Source organism: Pimephales promelas, chromosome 17 (assembly GCF_988280905.1).
Source record: "Pimephales promelas chromosome 17, fPimPro1.hap1.1, whole genome shotgun sequence".
In the NCBI taxonomy this organism is placed as follows: Eukaryota; Metazoa; Chordata; class Actinopteri; order Cypriniformes; family Leuciscidae; genus Pimephales; species Pimephales promelas.
The window spans coordinates 26134102-26154918 of NC_142785.1; the positions used below are offsets into that span (position 1 = coordinate 26134102).

Sequence of the window (20817 nt, forward strand, 5' to 3'; positions counted from 1 at the left end):
TCTTGAGTTCTTTCCAGGTCCCTGCACATCTTTGAACTATCTGGGAAGTCCAGCCTCACCATTTGTCTGAGTGGACCAATTGGCATGGCTTTGGGAAATTAACACTGCCTTCAAAAGTAATACTCTCACTACCACCCCGGGTGGATTTGGACCAGAATGCCAGAAATTGAATATGCGAAATGAGCTGAGAGACTGCAGTTTTGGGATATTGTTCAGTCCTTTTTTGCAGAGAGAAACCTAAGCGCTGTTTTTGGGGGGGCAGAAAGTGCTCTCGTTTTAAAGATTGTCCCTCACACGATGCCTTAGGTGGGGGTCATTACTTTCGCTCCATTCTATCTCATGTTGCGATATCTAATGAAGACTGTACACTAATCTAGCCTTACGATGTTTAAATTTCAATTTGGTAAAGTTTTGTCTTTATGTCGATATTAACTTACACCTTATCTATGATATTTGTAAGAATCTCAGATTGGGTGATGTGGAGAGGGCGAGAGAGATACTTTAAGGGTCTTCTACGTCCAGAAACTCTTTCTTGGGTGGCGCGACTCCACGGTACCAGGCGCAGGAGCCGTCTCCTCTCTTGATGCAGGCGTAGTGGTCGGACTGGCGGCCCTGAATGATCTTCTCCGTCACCCAATCTGTCCACAGACACTCTTCTGGGGCGTTGATCTCGCATGGGAAGGTCGCACAACGCGTGATCTGGGTGTAGCAAAAACAATGTTTGTTAACAGGGTGTGATACTAAGTATGTTAGGTTGGCTTTGAGTTGTTTAAAGGGGTCAGAAACTGGCTTTTAAAAATTTTTTATATTGTAGTCTGAGGTCAGCTTATGACGTTCGCTTGGTTTTTACATTAAAAAAAACATCAAAATGAATAAGTAATAGGCTATTTTCTACCCTAGTTTTGAGGCTAGCTCAAAAACGCTCGGTTTTTATGGGCGTCTCGCATTGAAGACTAGGAAGTAAACGCCCACTGCTGTGAGTGGATAACAGTTTTGCATATTATAATGAGTTTCACTCTCGACCTGGTTTGTCATCACGAGGTAGGCCTATGTTATTTATCTATGCGTGTAATGCGCGAATCGGTGGGCGGGGCTAAACCGGCCATGTTGAAGTAGGCGTTGATCTTCTTCTGCGGGGGTGGTGCTTTATCCTTTTTGACATCATAGTTCCCCACTTTGAAAAACAAGTCTTTTGCTGAGCCTGGTGTCGATTAAAGCTTTTATTGGACTAACGAGGACGTTTTCAGTTCTGAAATTAAAGGATATTCTTATAATATGATGACCTCTTAGACGTCAAAAGCTCAAGGAAAATTTGATTTCTCGTTCATTACCCCTTTAAAGGCTGGATCAATGGATGAACAGATAGATGGATCCATTCAGAAGTTGCTCACCAATTCAATTCAGATTAAAGCCATGAATTGAAACATAGCCAGATCTTCCAATTCTGAATATTACACAACCCCGGTTTACAGCATGTTTGACAGTAATGATTAGTATGTGTCGACAGGAGAAAAATACTCGCCTTGCAGTCACACCCCATCTGGTAGCGCTGACTGAGGCTCTTCTTCTGGGTGGCACTCATGGATTCCCAGGGCATGATGAGATCACACAGAGTCACGTGCATCTTGCCGTTGGCCTCCGCCTTGCCTGGAAACACAATGTGCAGACAAAACAATCTGAAACGTCTTCACACATCTGATAGTCATGGGCCGAACAGACAAAATAACAGCACACAATAACACGATAACAAGTCGCGACATTTACCCCCTGTTAGTAATCTATTGTGCTGTCCCACGTTATGGAGGTCATTGCAGAGTCAAAACCTAGATTTGGTGAAAAACACTGCATTAAAAAAAGCTTGAGAACCCTGACTGGATCGCGGACTTCACAGAATGGGAGGGGACGTACAACGACATAAACAACCTCAAAATGGCTTCTATTTTTGCTCAAAGGTCTCTAAGTCTCTTCTGGTTCAACCTGAAACCTGGGTAGTTTCTGCTCTGTGTGGAGAAGAGAATGTGTGCCTTGAAAACACAACCTCAGCAGTTACTCCGCACTACAGGATCAGCTCTCTCATTATTTTACCTCCCCTCCTCCTCTAAAACTTCAGCTTTAAAGGCAATTGCTACCCTCCACAGACCTCTGCCTTGTCAACTCTGTAATTTGGGCTCTGCTGGAATGATCCGAGATGGGGAAACCAGAAGTTGTCGGTGTTCATCTTTTGACGTTCTTTTATATTCTGTGTTTTTTTTTTCCCTTCAGAGTTGCCTACTCAGCAAGTTCATTAGAGAGAGGAGAAGAGTATTGAAACCCTGCTGTAAATTCAGCACTCTGTACATCACTAAGTCACGGTTTGTAAACTTCTGTCCAGTCTGAAAAAGGATCACCTTGAGTGGAGCATGTGCCAACTGGCAAGTGCTTTGCTGTGAAGGCTGTAACCAATAGCGTTGTGTGATTAAACTGCACATTTATTTGACCAAAAAACAAGAGCTGCAGAGAAAAACAAGCTTTTACCTGAGATGAGGTACTCCTTTTTGCCGTTAGTGTCCAAATTCGTCACCCCGCACACTGCAGACGAGGGTGCGGTGAAGATCACGTCAATGTGCTGGTCTGGGCCTTTGAACATCTGAAAGAGAACAATAGGTCTTCTTTTAATTCAGCGCAAGGCATTTTCTTTGTAGGTTACATGTGAAAGACAGCTGCCATCTTCATCCCTTACCTTGATCTGCTTGATTTCATATTGGATCCGCTTGATAGGGTTCCCATAAATATCATTCCCAGAATCCACCTCTTTTTTCCCAACCACCTTGGCCCTGATTACTACAGGGAAAATGTTAATGAAAAGGTTAATTTCATGAATTAATAATTGCATGGATTGTTCGCGACAAAACGCACAGGATAACTTCTCATGAAAAAAAATGGACTAAGACACGAAACGAGCGGTTTGTGTGAGAAAATTAACAGTATCGTTTTTACCGCTTTCGTAACAGCTCGTTTTGTGTCTTAGGTCATCAATGTGTACTTGCATTTACAAGTCATTAAATCGTGTTTAATTTGGACTTCTCGGTGCAAGCTCTTTGAGGTGGACCCTATAGACCTGCATTATATGATTGACAGACAAGAACGGTTTGACCTAAAAATATCAAAATTTAAAAAACACACCTACATCTTGGATGCCCTTGAGGTAAGCTAAAACATATCAAAAATTCATTTCAAAGTGAACTATAAAATGTTAAATTTAGTTGGGACAACTTGAATATTGTCTGGTATTATATTCTTTTGTGCTCAACAGAAGAAAGGAACTCATAGAGGTTTGGAAGAACATGAGGGTGAGTAGATGATGACTATTTTCATTTTTGGGTGAACTATCCCTTTAAGAAAACCCATTTCCAGAGTTTGAAACCACTGTCAACAACTAAATTAAGTTCAGCCAAAGAATCATTTTGTGAATGTGGAATCTTCTCAATGTTTTTCCACCGCTACTTGGACTCGGTAGAATATACAAGCGACAGAAAACGGCCTGTAGAGATTCTGTAGCATCATCATGAAATGATGAAAAGGCACATGACTCTTGTACTGTACTTTCTCCATGCCACCTCTCATCTGAGGCCTTGTCTAAACACCATGGAGCGATCACTCTCATATAAAGAGAGTCATGCCCCCAAACCCAAATCCCATTTCCTGCAAGTTGAGCGTTTGCAGCTGTCCAGCTTTTCTGTAGCTCTCTTTGTCAGGTCAGCTAACATGCGGCAGAGACGCCTCTCCTAGAGAAGCTGACACATGACAACCTTGCGCTGACTCATTCAATCTCTTGCCTTTTATACTCACCCTTATTTTCCTTAATCATTTTTAGATGGCTGTTATTTTTTCTCTGAAGTTCTGCATGGAAACATAGCATGGAAGTTAAGGGGACAAAAATAAGCATCTCAACCAGTACCACACGAAAGCCCTTTACTTTCCCTAAACTTCTTCCCTGTCCTCTTCATACACACAGCTTTAGTGTAAACAGAGCTGCAAAACCTTCTAACATAAACTGTGCATCACAGTTAGCTGCTTAAACTAGTGAAGCACATTTTTAAACAATGAATTCATGCCTTATTGTTTGCGATAAGCTGTAATAATTTCTATTTTACAGATATTTCATCCGTTTAATGTAGGCCTACTGAGATTTCAAGGAGAGGTCTATAGATGGATTTATAGATTTAAGCCCCATACACACCACACTGTAAAAAAATATTGATGGTTTAACTTAAAAAAGTAAGTAACCTGGTTGCCTTAAAATTTTAAGTTCATTGAACTGGAAAAAGTGAGTTAATACAATGAAGGAGATTAATTTAACCATCAGAAACTCAGAATTATATGTTATCTGAACTAAATCAATTATTTAAGTTGATTTGACAAAAGAAAATGTTATGATTACTACACTGTAAAAAAATATTGTTGGTTTAACTTAAAAAAGTAAGTAACCTGGGTTGTCTTAAAATTTTAAGTTCATTGAACTGGAAAAAGTCAGTTAATACAATGAAGGAGATTAATTTAACCTTCAGAAACTCAAAATAATAAGTTATCTCAACTAAATAAATTATTATAAAGTTGATTTGACAAAAAAAAATATGTTGTGATAAAAAATCTTAAAAATATTTTTTACAGTGATAACTATAACAATAACTCTATTAGCATACACACCAATGCATGATATGTTCTGTTTGTAATAAGTGCGAGCTGCAGTTTTGTCGTCTGCCACTTTAAATCCTCTAGCCATTTAAAGCAGGGTGGATTCTGATTGGCTTTCTATGTTTTTGTTATTCATCAGCTGAAAAAAAAAATCACATTAAAAGTGATTACAATGATATCGTTCCTCTGGGCCTTTATCTTATAGTTGTTGTGATGTGGACTTTTTTTTTTTAAAACTATATCTTTATTTTTATCTATCGTCCTTGCATGAATGGGCTTTATGATTTCTGTCATTAATGAGGTCAACCAGATGAATATGCATTTTCCCACTTAACATAAATGGACAAGAAATAATAATTATAGCATTAATGACTATTTAACTACCATAGTAAACGATATTGGTTGCCTTGGACAATGGTCAGTTCAGTTGTCATTATACAAATATATCTGACTTCAGAATGCTGTGATTTTTTTTTTTGACCAATTACATTCAAGTATTCTAGAGAGCAGTGTAATATCACAAACTATTAAACCAAGTACCATTTATTTGAAAGAAATATAGCACATACACAGACTTCAAGCAAAAACAATATATTCTATTTAGACACTTACTAGTTGTTAAATGTTAGTGGAAACCCTTGTATATTATTGATTTTATGTTTAATGTATTCTATTTAGGTTTTGTGATAATATTATTCATAATTCCATGATTTACATGACATATCTAAATTCAATTTAATCCAAATACGAAACACACTTCACCAATGGGCTGTGAAATGAACTGCTTATGAGCTATCGCTATAAAATGAAGTTGTTGTTGTTGTTTATCTGTTGGTCTTGTCTACATTTGCCTAGGAAACCAACGAGGAAGCAATTACAGGCTAATGTCCACCTCAAGGCTAAACTTGTCTCAGTAAACGAGTTGATCACTTCGCTGCTCGGCAAACTGTTTATTAAATTGTCCAGAAATATACTGGAAGTCACACTTTTTGCGATATATTCATCCAAAAATAACCACAGTGTATCCATTTGGTGACCTAAAATGAGGAACAGTGTCAATATGCAGCATTTATTTGTGTTGGCAGTGCCTCTGGCAAGATCAAAAAAGGGGAACAGATATTTTAAGTTTCTAGGGTATTTCGTGTGAAAGTCAGATGCCCATTGCACAAAATCAACCGACTTCACAGAGCTCTCTTACCCTTTATTGATGCATGGTCTACTGGAATTGTTCTCTAAAGTTAATTAAAAATAAGAGATGACCCAATGCAGAACCAAACCCATACTTAATGCGTTTTATTTTCTATTGTTCAAAACTTTCTTGGATGAAGGGAATGTCACACACACACTGTAAAAATGAATATGTTTAATCTAATCAATAAAATTGTGGCAACAGATTACAAGCAATATTATTTATTAAATTGAACAAATTAGAATTGAGTAATAGTTAATCAAATTAACATTCTAATTAATTCTAATTTGTACAGTTTAATTAATAATATTGCTTATAATATGTTGCCACAATTTTATTGATTAGATAAAGCATATTATTTTTTTCAGTGCAACCTGCCCCCGTTGGCTTCTACCAACCCTGCTGGAAAGACCAGCTTAGACCAGCATGAATTGGTCTGTTATGCAAGTCATTGCAGGTTTGGTGGACAATCATAACTATGCTGTTTACCATCAAAACTTACTGATGAAGTCAGTCTTGTCGGTTAAGATCGTTAAGAAGCTGGTTAAAGGGATAGTTCACTTTGAAATGAATTTTTACTGAAACAGTATTTATATTGTTTTTACCTCTTGTAACCACAGCCACGTCCAAGTGATCTGAGGGCGCGGGCGCTTTGTGGCTGTGGTTACAAGAGGTAAAAACGATATAAATACTGTTCATTTTCTCACACAAACCGCTCGTTTCGTGTTTTCCATCAATGTCTACTAACATTATGAGTCATTAAATCACGTTTAATTTGGACTAATTTGGAGGTGGTGACCATAGACCTGCATTGTATGACTGACAGACAAAAACAGTTTGACCTAAAAATATCAAAATTGAAACTACTGCGGAAACAAAGACAACTACATGCCGTTGAGGTAAGCTAAAACATACCAACAAGTGAACTATCCCTTTAAGAAGCCTGGTGGGGATGCCAGCATCCAAAACACAACATAGCCTATGTGGGTATTTTTACAGAAGCAGAGATACTGAAGAGTCTCTTTTTTTATTTAAACCTTTCAAATATATGACACATTTCCATTAAACTGAACAAAATTTTTAAATGGTGTACACTAAAATTCTAAAGTTTGGGTAGATCTTTTTGTATTCGGCAAGGATGTGTGAATTTGATCAAAATTTACAGTAAAGACTTTTTTTTTTTACCAGACTGTTACAAAAAGTCTAATTTATGTTCATCAAAGAACCAAGAAAAGTTTTTTGAGTGATTTAAAAAGTTTGATTGGGCATACATCATTGATGTCATCAGTAACAAAAGATACATTAAGAATTTTCATCTCCCTTTTAAAAGGTACAGTAAAGCCCATTAATTTGTGATATTCTGCGTTTTATTATTCACTCCCCCCCCCACCCCCCACCCCCCACCACAGTCTGCATCTCTTTCAGAACGGAAGTGAATCAGCGACCCATTTTTGAGCAAATGGCAATCCTACTCCTGTTCAGTGATTGGAAATACGCCCAAAGAGACCTTATGAGTGTCTGAAAGCTGAACCCAGGAAAAACAAAAACAGCTCTAAAAAAGGAGAAAAGATTTACTGCGCACAGTTTCATGTTAATCAGCCACAGATGAAAATGAATTGAGACAGCTTCTCAAGTAGGCCTTCATCAGCAGCAGCTGTCTTGTAAAGCCAACCTCCAATTACAGCCGCTGAAGTTACGGCCTACCCAAAGCAATAACCTCCTCTGCTCGTGAAAAAACATATTCAAAGAGGTCTGAAGCATTAACATATTAGCCAGGGCTGCTCCTCCTTAACCCCACCCCGTCCTTTCATAAACAGACAGTCTTTCCGTAGCATCGATCTGCTTTGCCAGCTGTTTGGATCTGCTCATTTTGTTAGGACAGCTTGTTTTAATTGAGGTATGCTCAGGAACATTTCTGCAAAACTACTTATACAAATGGAGCACAGTTTATGAGACAAACTGGATTTTACAAGTTGAATTAGACTCGCTGCTTAAACTCTCAGGGCTAATTGAGGTTAAAGGGATAGTTCACACAAAATTGAAAAATCTGTCATCATTTACTCACCCTCATGTTGTTCCAATCTCATTTGACTTTTGGTTTACTCTTTATTTCGATGCTCCACTTTAGACATTCTACTTACAGTACTATAAGTAACTTTGCTACTACATGTCAACTGTTCGTAGACTAGACTTTTTAGGGGTATGTGTTAGTGTTCTGGTTAGTAGAATGAGTTGCAAAGTTACTTCTACTCAGTAGAATGTCTTTTGGACGAGCATCAAAATAAAGTGTTTTAGTTTAGTTTACACTTACACATAGCTGCAAAGTTACTTATATTTCGATGGTCATTCCACCTTTGGAAAGATGTGTATTTAAAATGAATAATTTTTGTAGAAGAAATGTGAAATTATTTTTGAATTTGGAGCTTTCTAGACTGAGAAAAGACAGAAAAATTATTTTTGGCTTATGTGAAAAAAATTCTAAATCAAATGTGTTTTGAAAAGACATGAGGGTGAGTAAATGATGACAGAACTTCTCCTTCAAATGTGAGGATGAAAAATAGATTAATGATATCACAGGACAGTCCGAGATAGAAATGGAAAAACACACAAAGTGTAACTGTTGCAGTTTTTAAGCCACTTGCTCACCATGGAAAATATGAGCCCAGGGATATAGGATGCAGGGACATAAAATTACTAGAAAAAGGAAAACGGACACACATACACACACACTTACAGCCATTATTATACACCCATGGGTTCATTTTATGGGCTGGAATAGACGCAAATATGAAGGGTTCATTGCTCTTAAATTTAACGATAGCCCCTTCCCTCCTCCTATCCAAGTTGCATGCTTTTCTGTGTACGTCAAGGCTTCTTCTGTTTATCCGGGGAACCTGAGCTATAGGGCACGCTAACACCGTGCCAGAATTAAAAATCAGTTGTCTTATTCTAAAACCAATTTTTTTGTTGTTCCATTGTTAAAGTAGGCCAAGCTAAGAGCTGTTTTGGACCTAAAGTTCCAGATGCCTAAAAGCGTTTTGAGGGCAAGGAGGTCTCGCTTCTCCTGGTGAAGTAATCAAGCAAGTCCCCATAGGATTCTGGGAGCATCCTGCAGTGAGGAGCAGAAACACAGTGGCAACTGCCCGACTCTGAAGACGTCACTCATCGAGAGAGCATTCTGTTATCAACATCATGAGACTGGTGAGGAGCACCCAGGGGTGTGGCTAACCCAAAAGGGCCATCTGCTAATCCAATAGAAATCAATCAAATTTTTCACTTGGCTATTTTAAATGTCACATGTAGAAGAGTCGTAGTTGAGAACCTACACACTCTAAAAATGCTGGGTTGTTTTAACCCACCTTTGGGGCAAATATGGACAAACCCAAATGTTGGGTTAAAAATGTCATTTAAAAATGTAACCCAATGGCTGGGTTCGTCCATATTTGACCCAAAGTTGGGTTAAAACAACCCAGCAATTTTTAAAGTGCATCAAGAGATAGTATTGTTTAAAATGAAAATTCTGTCATTGTTTGCTTCTGTTATTCAAAACTATATGGCTTTCTGGTAACACTTTATTTTGATGGTCCCCTTTGGACATTCTGTTGACTATAAGTAATGTTGCAACTACATGCCAACTAATTCTCATTTGTGTATTAGTTGAGTATTAGTAGACTGTAGGGTAGAGTTGGTTAGTAGAGTAAGTTTACATAAATCAATAGTACATTGTCTGTTTGGGAGCATAAAAATAAAGTGTTAGCAGACATTAAGCACAGTCTACTAATACTCTCTCTATATAATATAAACACCCTCAGATATAGTGTGACTACTCCAATTTCATCTAAAACTTCAGAGCTTCTCTAGATCTTTTATATCAGGTCAGTCTGATGTTTTTGTTCTAATGATGTTTATCCTATAAAATATATTGGCAATATTTATTCAATGAACGGTGAAAGGTAGGTTCTCTGAGTCAGCTCTTGTAATCAGTTGTTCCCATTGTGTTTATCAAAATTTCATTTTTTATTGTGATCAAATAAGGTTCAGGATCAGAAGGTAATTATATCTCACAGTTCAAACGGAGTGATGTTCTTCAGCTTTATTCTCACTTCTTCATTTTTCCTGCCTGACCCACATTCCTGTTGCCCGATAATCATGCATATCCCACAACGCCTGCTCCATCCATAGATGACTTACACACTCTTACATATGCACATATCATAATCAAAATGTCATAGTTTCCATGAAAACATACCCACCACAAATACTAGCCACATCCTGAGTTTCCGTATGCCTGCACAGCTTTTAGCAATCATGACCAGCAGCTCGGAGCCCAGACCACTACACCAAAAGTCCCCAACTCCTCTTCCACTCCTACCTTTACAGACAACATTCACTGACTTTACTGAAGGCCATGACGACCAGAATATATTCTGGTTAAAAAAAAAAAACTAAAACTAAAACTAAAGACAGACCTCAAAAAATTCCCTAAAATACAGAAAATTAAACATTATAATATAAAAATATTACATATATATATATATATATATATATATATATATATATATATCAACGCATTCTCACCCCAAGGCGTCACCTTTGACCATGCTTCAATATTTGACGTTTTAGGCGCCCTTTAGCGTCACTTACATGACGCGATCCTACGGCGTCATCTAACTGACGCTAAAGGAAAGCGTCTGTTAGAGGACGCGGTTAGGTTTAGGTGTGGGGTGGGGGTAGGGTACACGCGATCCTAGGGCGTCATCTTACTGACGCTAAAGGGCGCCTAAAGCGTCAGATATTGAAGCATGTCCAAATGCTTCCCAAGGCGTCAGTTAAGTGACGCCTTGGGGGTGAGAATGGGCTGCAAGGAACTAAATGTTTTGCAGCAATCCGATTAAGATGTTTTTTTCCTCTATGTTCTTCCAAGCACGCAACATAAATTTAAATAATACGCTAATTGTGAACTGCTTACCAAGCTTTACATTATAATAATTAACAAAAGTTCCACTGAGAAGGAAAATATGCTTTACAAAACATTTAAACTAAATGAATATGGAACGACCACATGGCAAGTAATTGTGTAAACTGGATCTCTTACACCACAGGGGTAAAAACTGAACAGGAGAATGGAGCTGTTCTCCTTCCACTCTGCATACTCTCTGCCTGTGGTTCCTTTGAACTCATTTCTTTCTTTTTGAACTCCTCCTGACACAATTCCTCACCGTAATAGAGAACAACAGTTGGGTTCCGGAAGTTAAAATCCCATTCATTTTCTCCATATAGGAACTGCTTTTTAACGATATTGTATAAACCTTCTAGGAGCTCTGTGGTTGTTAAGCGATGGCATATGCTCCTCTAGAAGATTTTGGATTTATTTATTCATTTATTTAAAAAAAAAAAAGTTTAAATCCACAGCTGAAAATCCTGAATATATATATAACATTGTTTTCCACTTTTGATGCCATTTCTAGTTAGAAACTGCTATTCTAGTAATTAAATATTCACCTTGGTTATCACCAAAGCTCTTTCTGCTTTTTTTTTTGTTTTGTTTTTTTTTGTCTACTTTGGCTATGTCCACGTTATGTAGGCTAACACAGCGTTTTAAAATTAAAACCATCCTTGTCCATACTGGCATTTCAGAAATATCTACGTCTACACTACACTGCCGAAAAAGCATGTCACATGACCATTCATCCACACTGTGCATATTTCAGGTCACCAGCTTGTTAGGAAAGACCTCCATGAACTAAAAGGTGCAGTGGTAATATTAAACTGTGTACTGAAGACAAACTATTGGAGAGTAGTTGCTCAAGCGGGTTGCCAGATTGAGGACACACAACAGGAACGAGCACAATTGACACAATACACTTTGGATTGTTTGTGCCAACCCGGAGTATCAAAATACTATTGGGTAAAAATGGGCAGTGGGCGGAGTCACATGCACAGAACAAAACAAAAACAGACACTCCACCATGGAACTCATATTTATAAGTAGAAAAGTAAAAGCCGAGTTCACTGGGCCCAAGCTCATCTCAGATGGTCTAAAACACAGTGGAAGTGTGTGCAGTGGTCAGATGAGTCCATGTCTCAGCTTGTTTTTGGAAAATATGGACATCGAGTTCTCAGTGCCAAAGATGAAAGGGGCCATCCAGACTTTCATCAGCGACAGGTGCAAAAGCAAACATTTGTCATGGTATGGGGGTCCATCAGCAAACGGTATAGGTGACTTGCATTTGTGTGGTTCCATTGTACCACTGACATGGAGGCATACATTTGGATTGTACAGAGACATAAACATCCATCAAGATGACATTTTTCCAGGGAAGCAAGACAAATATGGTCTTTCGCATGGGATGGTTCTAGGAACTAGTCACCAGGGGGGTTCCCCGAGAACTAATGGTTACCACAGGAACGTTTTCCTGGTTGCATTCGCACCGCTAGTAGGAACTCTGAGGTGACGTAAGCCGCGCTTGTTGTTGTTTTCCATGTTCGTAGAGTATATATATGTTTCTGGAGTAAATATATAGGCTACAATCTGTGTGTTTACTCAGCCTTTTTTTTTGCTTGTGTTTCCATAGACAGTAAATAAATGGACACAGCGACCCCATAGATTTCAACGGAGGAAAGTGAAGCCAATTAGAAGCACTCACTTCCTGATGGCTGAGCATACCGAGGTTGACGATGTACTGTAGATGTGACGTGAGCAACCTGTCTGACAGTTTTAAGTCTTCTAGTAGCTGTGCCAAGCAGAATCTGAATCATTCATTTCCGAATCTTGCAGAGACGGAGAGCGCGAGTAGGAGCTGTCCACGAGCAGCAAGATCAACTTTATGATTTCTCCCTTTCTCTCCAAAGATACAAAATAATGGTGCCTTTTATACATGTCGTGTTTCTTTTGAAATAAATTATGTACAAATGGAGTCTTTACATCTGAGGCGTCCAAAGTTATTCGATCTCAAAGTGACGCCAAAATGAATGGGAGTCAATGGAATGCTAACAGCAGGTGATGGTCTGCTACAATGGTGGCCCCCAAGGGAAGCTTCAGTTTCCGGCTGATAACCACCTTGGGTGTTTCGCATGCGTTCGGCCAACCAGCGTTTACTAACGTCACGTTTCTATAGTGCTGGTTTAGATCTACTCTGAAATAGAGCAACTTAGAGTAGATACTACTAAGAAGTAGAAGTAAATTAGTTCCTCCAAAAGGAGTTTCTAGAACTAAAATCATTTCTAGTTCCTGCGGTGCGAACACGCCAAAATAGTTCTTCCGTCAATAGTTCTGAACTATGTAAACTAAAGGTTCCTCCGATGCAAAAGGCCCTGATGCCAGGTCTGCTTGTGGCTCGACAACAGAACCAGGAAGACAATACAATACTGAATAAAGTCGTAGTTTTAGTTATTTTTGGACCGAAATGTATTTTCAATGCTTCAAAACATTCCAAGTAACCCACTGATGTCACAGGGACTACTTTGATGATGTCTTTATTTCCTTTCTGGACAAGGACAGTATACCGTACATACATTTTCAATGGAGGGACAGAAAACTCTCGGACTAAATCTAAAATATCTTAAACTGTGTTGCGAAGATGGGCTTGGGACGGGTGAGTCATTAATGACATAATTTTAATTTTTGGGTGAACTAACCAACTAACAAATAACAGATTCTTGATTTATTGCATTTTACAAAATGTCCCGACTTTTCTGGAAATGGCGTTTGTACATCTTGAACCGAGTGTGTCAGATAAGGGGTACACACAGCATTTGTTGGGATTCACATGCATCATCACAATTGTTGCTTGTACAAGAAAGCCAGTGCAAATGATCTAAGACTCTGAGGTTTACCAACATGGAAAAGCTCCGAATTGGACAACTGATGGTTGGATGCTGCCCACTGCTTCAGGCCTGGGTATATAAACAGGCAGAGCGGGCATGGCAGGATGTGGCTGTGTGAGGTTTGCTGACTGCATTTAAATGCAATTCATTTCCCATTTTATCAAAATACATATGGGGAAAGATTTCACATTTGGATGTTTTTTTGTCAGAAATTTCCAGCATTTGCTGTGAGGAGGAGCAACCACATAAGAGGGAAGATCGCCTGACATGAAGCTTTCAAAAGTCACATCCTCACGACAATCTGACGTAAACTGCAGCATGCTGTGTGTGACCCAAAATATGAGGTTCAGGTACGCACAAGGTGATTGCAATGAGCATATCATGCTCGTGGGATGTGGGAGGTTGAAGATTTCCTGGAACTGACTTACATATTTAAATATTTTTAGCTAACTAACTATCTGTTTTTGATAGCTGCTCTTTACTTTCTTTATGGCCTAGAGAAACAAGTGCTTGGCTTGGACATAAACAACACTCAAATGCTGTTTTACCTTTAGTAAACTCAAAGAAAAGCAGTATGAGTTCTTGTGTTTATTGCTTATGTCTGGGACTATTAAATGTGGCAATGAGCTCTATCGTATTTCACTGAGCCATGGAAGATGAAGACTGTTTCCAGACATGATCAGATATCTTGATAGCAGGTGGAACTGATTGGTTTGGTTATGACATCAAAGCAGCAATTTTCTAGTTGAGAACAAGATGTGTTTAAATTGCATAAGCAAGTTAATAACCCTGTTCTCTTGGGACACATCATTGAATCTGTACTGACACACATGTTTATACAGGTGAAACTCGAAAAATTTGAATATCGTTCAAAAATTCATTTATTTGAGTAATTGAACTTAAAGACGGAATCTCATTACATGCAAAGTGAGATATTTCAAGCCTTTATTTGTTATAATTTTTTATAGTTACGAAACCCGCAAATTCAATATTAGAATTCAACATAAAATTTCAATAAAAATTCAATATAAAAACTTTCGCATTAATGTTAACTAAAACGTTTTTTTCCATGAACGATGTATTAATAATGTTTTTGTGCTAACGTTTTAAGAACATTATTGAAGGCCAGATTACTTTTTGAACAAACACATTATAAACGTTACTGCAATAATGTTTGTTCGGAAGAACCATGCCAGAATGTTGTATCGTTTTTTGATTTTGTTTCACATTTGTGTTTTCGTGCCTTTCATTTTGAAATTGATCTTAGTCACGTTTCTTCTAATTTTAGGAATGTATTTTCTGAGACAGCTAAACAAAATATCATGTAATTTACCTGAGCGTCAAAGTTAAAATATTTGAATAACTATTTATTGTGTGCGGTTTCATTGTGGTTAATCGTGCACAAGTATTGTATAAACAATTTTTTATGTTTTATGTTCTAGTCCGAATACATAGTACCTGGCGAAAAGTACATGGATGACCTACTACTTCCGTGATTCTGAAGTGTGCATTCGATGGGCACTTCAATATCCCATGAACCCACGGGAGAGGCTTTTTATGAATGGCAGTGGTATGTAACAGTAACAACATGGCAGATTAAGATTTGTATGTATTTGTATTGTAGTATATGATTTCAGATGCAATGTTAGTCTCTCTGCTCCTTTACATTATTGTTTCCTTGTTACTCTACATGAATGACCGCCATTGTTTTAGTGAGTTCAAGTAATACAGTCAAAAAAATAAACCTTTGGTCCTACACTAAACCTTTTCAAAGGGCTACCTGTGAGAAATGTTTGTACATTTGGCATCCTCCACGGGTAATTCCTCACCCTCCACCAAAGGAATCCTCACCCCTTCTGTATTCAGGAATGTTCAGCACCACACCCCGGCCCGCTCTCTGACCCTTCTGACCCTAACAGTCTATACACCCTTGACATGAAACCAGGCTTGTCACTAGACAGTTTGCCAAAAAGAATCAGACTTTGATTCCAGCCTGAGTGCATTTGAACAGATAAATATTTTGACCAGTTGACCAATATAATTGTGCCTTCAGTTTATTCAGTATAAACAACCATCGGTACACCAAAGAATAAGGGGCGGTTTAAATCCTCAGAGCCTGTAGAGTCAGCAAGAATTGTAACCCATTTTATCTGCATAAATTTACATTTTCATGTAAAACAGGACCTCAGGACCATATTAGCTATCAGTTTATTTAGATTTTCATTAGATATTTAATTCATTTACTCTTTTTAGATCACCTTAGCCATCTTCTAATTCTTACTTAAAGTTAATCTTTAGCCAATCTCAAATGTATATAGATTTTTCATACATTGTAATGTTGTGATGCCTAAATTCACTTGTGGTATTTAAAATGACTGATTTAAGTTTAGTATTTTATATATAGTTTAATTAGACAAAATAGTATAGCATTTCAATATCGACCCTGTTGTTGGCCATGGCATGAACATAATTATTGGCTTATCTGTATCTATATTTGTAATATTGATGCACCCCTAATATTCAGTGTAGTCAAGGCTAGATTCTATCCATCAGTAACTATGAAAACAGTTTTATTTTGAATCACAAAAATCATTCACAATAAGATCAGGAATGTGCACTAAAACATTTGAGAGGGTTGATTTAGATTTCATGTTGACTTCTCACAGGTTCTGCTGGCTGCTAAGAAAAATAAATTCGATTCATTCCTACTCTCTTTTTCAGTGGTTATGCAGGCAAACAAATATTTTGAGCTTTGGAATGCATTCTGGACAACAGACTTTAAAAGCTCAAGGGGGAAAATCTAGTGGCACATGCAGCTCATGTTACAGTTTTCAATCCTGAGACAATCCTGTCACTGTTCAGACTCTCTAAAAGCATGTTGTGCTCGTCTATGACTCAATAACAGAGAACTGCTAGGTAAATAATGGGGCTGTGTCAGAACAGAAGACTGGACGCACATGACTAAAGCTAAGATTTTGTACACGTAGAAACCTTATTAACACCAAGTACAAATTCAAAAAGAACACAGGCAAAAACACTTACAAGACCGCAAAGGGCAAATGACTGCATTTTGGTTATTTTATTAATATGCAGTTAAGCCGTTCCATCATGAAATACGAGCACTAAATTCATTTCCGGATAATAGCCTGTTCATTTCCACTGCAAGTCAGGAAAGGCGCAAGCCTCACGAAACAGCCACTAAAGTTAACTTTTCACAAATAGATGGAAAAAATCCTTCTCCCTTGATCCAAGAAGCACTGGTTCAAAGCCAGTGAGCTGAGGCAAGGGCGTGCAGTGCAGCCAAAGAGTGCACTTTTCTCACTGTTTGAAGAATGCCATGCATATTTCTTAAAGGTCCTTGACTTTCATTGCTTTTTCCTCATCTTTCGGCCAGATGTCGGATGCATGCTCTCCGATGGTTTCTGCAGGTTCAAATCAAACTGTAAGCCCCTGAAAGCACTTTAAGAGTGTACATTTGTCTTATCTTCTATTAGCAGCATAAGACAGGGCTTGGGTTGTGTTCCAGTGGCGGGCACACCTAGATAATCATCTCTGGACAATTCTTGAATTAAGCATGAACTGGGAGGGAAAGCCCCAGTGGGATCCAAAACATTCTTGCAATTTTTTATGTCTCAGCTCTCTCCATCGGAGAGAAATATGGATAGAGACCAGTTGCACAGGAAATCAAGCCCTTAGTCAGTAGCACTCCTGTCCTCCATTTCTCTTTTCTATAATTCATTCTCTTCCTCAATGGTTCATCTTTATTATTATTGAAGACAAAAATATCTAAATGTGTTCACTAAGTGACACACTAGTCAGGGCAAAACAATAGGATGGACCAGAGTCAGTGTGAGAGAGTTTTGCACCAGTCTCTTACCCTACAATTTAAAAAAATAAAGGTACTTCATAATAGCATCTATAAAGAACCTTTAACATCTACATACAGCAAAAGTTTAATACGCTTAGTTTTCTTTATAGTGGAAAAAGATTTTTAGATTCAACGTTCACTGAAAGGTTCTTTGGGGAACCAAAAATGGTTCGTCTATGGAGTCACTGAGAAAATCCCAAGTTATTTGATATAAGATTTGCAAACGTAAACCTGTGCCATCGTGTGATGTAAGCTATCTAGCTGACTGACATGGATGTGGTTGGAAGTATCAGTTAAAATGGGCTGAAAATAATAATATTTTCAGATAGTCACATGAGTTGTGAAGTTTTCCATAGTTATCACAAATGTAAGAGTAGATGTTTTGTTGTAAAATATTTCTAGACATTTTTATATATAAAAAAAAAATACATACACACTATAAGAGCAGATGATTTGGAGGTTTGACAGTGAATCAGTGTAAATCTACAGGTCAATGAGAATGGTGTGAATGTATCATGCTGTTCGGGATTCAATCTTTTACCAGCAGACATCAGTGTCACCTCCACAATTGTTGTTCTGCAAAACAACATCTCACCATCATTTTCCCATGCAACAGACAGAGTCGTTCTTAGTTTCTATCCTAAATGTTTTGGCTCTGTGTATTCCGGTCAGCTGAGAGCTTTTTGTGAAACTCAGACATAATGAGTTGTATTTGAGGAATGAAATTGAGAAGCCCGATATAAATAGATGTAAACAGGCCTCAGAACGTCATTCAGCTCAAGCTCCAGGACTGTGTGTGCTGAAGATAACAGACAATACACTATATCTACTGTTATCCTGGGCACTAAATAATAGAACAGAAGCATACGATGGAATAATAATAAATGGACCAATTCCAAGGGTCCTCGCACCATCTGTGCTCAGGCCCTAAAAAAACACTGATGAGATGAAAAACACATCCAGATACAAATACCCCAAAAAAGGATAGTACTTTTTTTTTTTTTTTAAATTTTCACAACCCAAAACCTCACATAGATGAATGTGCATACACTGATTCAGTGCATTTCAGAAGCAGAGGCTGCACAGAGACAGCATGAATGCACTTACACAGGAATTATTTTATATTATGAAATTGTGAATATAACTAAAATTATGAAAATATAAATATCTGTATTATAAAGAATTCTAATGTAAAAAATGACAATATAAGTACATTTTTTCAATATAATTCTGAAGCTGAATTTCATTCACACAAAAGTAAAGTGGAGCTTCCTCTGATACTAAGGTCAGAGGTGAATCAGAGTTGGAATTTTTTGTGAGCGTAAAGGTACTCATTCATCAATAAAGCAGCATCAGAGCAGAGAGAACTTTGTTGTCATAGAGAATATATTTCATTAATCATGAATAGTCTCAGGTTTCTATCTTCTTAATTATTTCGCTTTTATGCAGTATTAAACAATATACGTGCATGCTTTGCGGTGTAAAGACGTCTTAACTTTAATGCTGATCAATTTTGCATTGTGACGTAGAACCGTTTAGGTTGTTGACACGCACTTACCAACATCAGCATTGCAGAACGCCTGTTGAGGATGAACGGGGGAACAACTGCACGCTTCTGCGATCTCTCCCAACCGAAACAGTACCAGCACCACAAGTGTGCCAATACAGCTCTTCATCTTTGCTTCACTTTAATATCTGACAGCAAATATAGAGGCAGGTAGACGATCTTCTGCAGTGACAACAAAGATCCAGTCCCTCACACAGCCGAAAAGTACAATGTCCACCGCCGTTCAAGATGCCCACACGCTGAGTTTTAGTATGACTATTGCTGTTAAATTCCGAAAGGGCTTGTTGGTAATAAAGGAAGTGCACTGCTGCTCTGTCTAATGGTCTTTCCAGGCTTCTTTCTTTTCCACTGCCTTCTATGGGTGTGTTCTCGTGGAGAGACCAGGTTCATGCCTTAATACTGCGCGTGGACTCCTCCCTTTCAAACCAGATTCAACCAGAGGTGGGCGCTTCACGATGAAGGTCCTCAAAAGATTTCTTTCACTCTTTCTGTCAGGACGGCGTTTTTGTATAGATAAACACATTGAACAAATCTAGACTAAATTAGCCTATATTATATATCGGATTGGATCAGATCTTGAAAATGGGTTGTTCAAACGGGAAAGAAGGAATCTGAAATCAGATTAGATCAGGGAATCCAATCCTAGTTTTAATCTGGATCAAACCTTTAGTTTGTGTTGTTCAAAACTTGTCAGTGGGATTTGGATAACTTTGATTAAAAAAAACAAAACAGGATTATCCTGATCCCAACAGGGGGTAGGATTTCAAGGTGGATTTCAGAAAGAAAATGTAGTAACACTTTAAAATTGGTCAAATTTGTATCATTTATATACTTTTATTTATATTTTGCACTTGACTTGTGTAACCGTTGTAACAGTGATAAAGTAGACTAACAATTAAGCTATTCAGTAGTAAAGTAAAAATGAAATAAAAAATTATCTTGTCCCCATTTGTGTTTTGTCTCAAAATAAGAAACACTTACAGTGACCCCATGTTGGTTCTTCTACCTGTTCTTTACATAGCTGGTGGCCCACATTGTGATATGTTGTCCCATTTAGAGCACTGGTAATCCGGATTTGGTAATCTTGAAAACTGTGTATCTGGATCAGGGTGATCCAGTCCAATGTTGCTTTGAAAAACCGGCATAAAAGTAAAACGGATTACCTGATCCTGGATAGGAAAAAATGGGATTTCCAAATCCGAATCATTTTGATCCAGATTAAATGTTTTGAACAACTGGCCCCATGTGATAGTTTTGTGTGAAAAAGAGATTCATGAACAGTCTTTATTCCCAAATAATCTTGTAATTTTTGGCACGTTCACCAGAGAAGTACTATAGTGTTTCATTAACAAATATTTCCTGAGTCAAACCGTTGAATCGTTGATTTTGGTTCTCAAATCCTGTTTAAATGATTCTAATAAATGATTTAAATGACAGTCTTCTCACACAAAGCTATCACATGAATTCAGAAGACTTGGACTATAGAGCCACATTGGCTTCTTTTATGATTTATGATAGTTTTTCATCCTTTTGCTTCCAAAAAGCATCATGAAGCACAATGAAAATATGTGGGAGGCTACTGTGATCCTTTTCTCATTCTGTCACTATAATAATAGCCCATATAAAGTAGAATAAAACGTCCTTTTTCTTTCTGCTTTCTTTTTTTTTTTATCCACGCTCTTTTGTTAAAAC

At 37.9% G+C, this 20817-nt stretch overlaps 1 protein-coding gene across 1 annotated transcript; it reads right to left on the reverse strand.

Annotated features, from left to right (window-relative positions):
* Positions 1 to 234: 234 nt before the first annotated feature.
* timp2a (TIMP metallopeptidase inhibitor 2a) lies at positions 235 to 19511 on the reverse strand. The gene is made up of 5 exons (XM_039665149.2): positions 19117 to 19511; positions 2720 to 2820; positions 2515 to 2626; positions 1523 to 1647; positions 235 to 699 (listed from the first exon to the last, which is right to left on the reverse strand). The coding sequence occupies exons 1-5, from the start codon at positions 19232 to 19234 to the stop codon at positions 502 to 504; spliced, it is 654 nt and encodes a 217-aa protein (XP_039521083.1). The 5' UTR covers positions 19235 to 19511; the 3' UTR covers positions 235 to 501.
* Positions 19512 to 20817: the final 1306 nt, after the last annotated feature.

Excerpts from the sequence above, each read along its gene's own strand:
- timp2a (XM_039665149.2), bottom strand. The coding sequence starts at position 19,234 with ATGAAGAGCTGTATTGGCACACTTGTGGTGCTGGTACTGTTTCGGTTG. Across the intron at positions 2,627-2,719 it reads ATGAAATCAAGCAGATCAAG|ATGTTCAAAGGCCCAGACCA; the intron begins GTAAGGGATGAA and ends GTTCTCTTTCAG. Across the intron at positions 1,648-2,514 it reads AAAGGAGTACCTCATCTCAG|GCAAGGCGGAGGCCAACGGC; the intron begins GTAAAAGCTTGT and ends TTGTGTTTCCAG.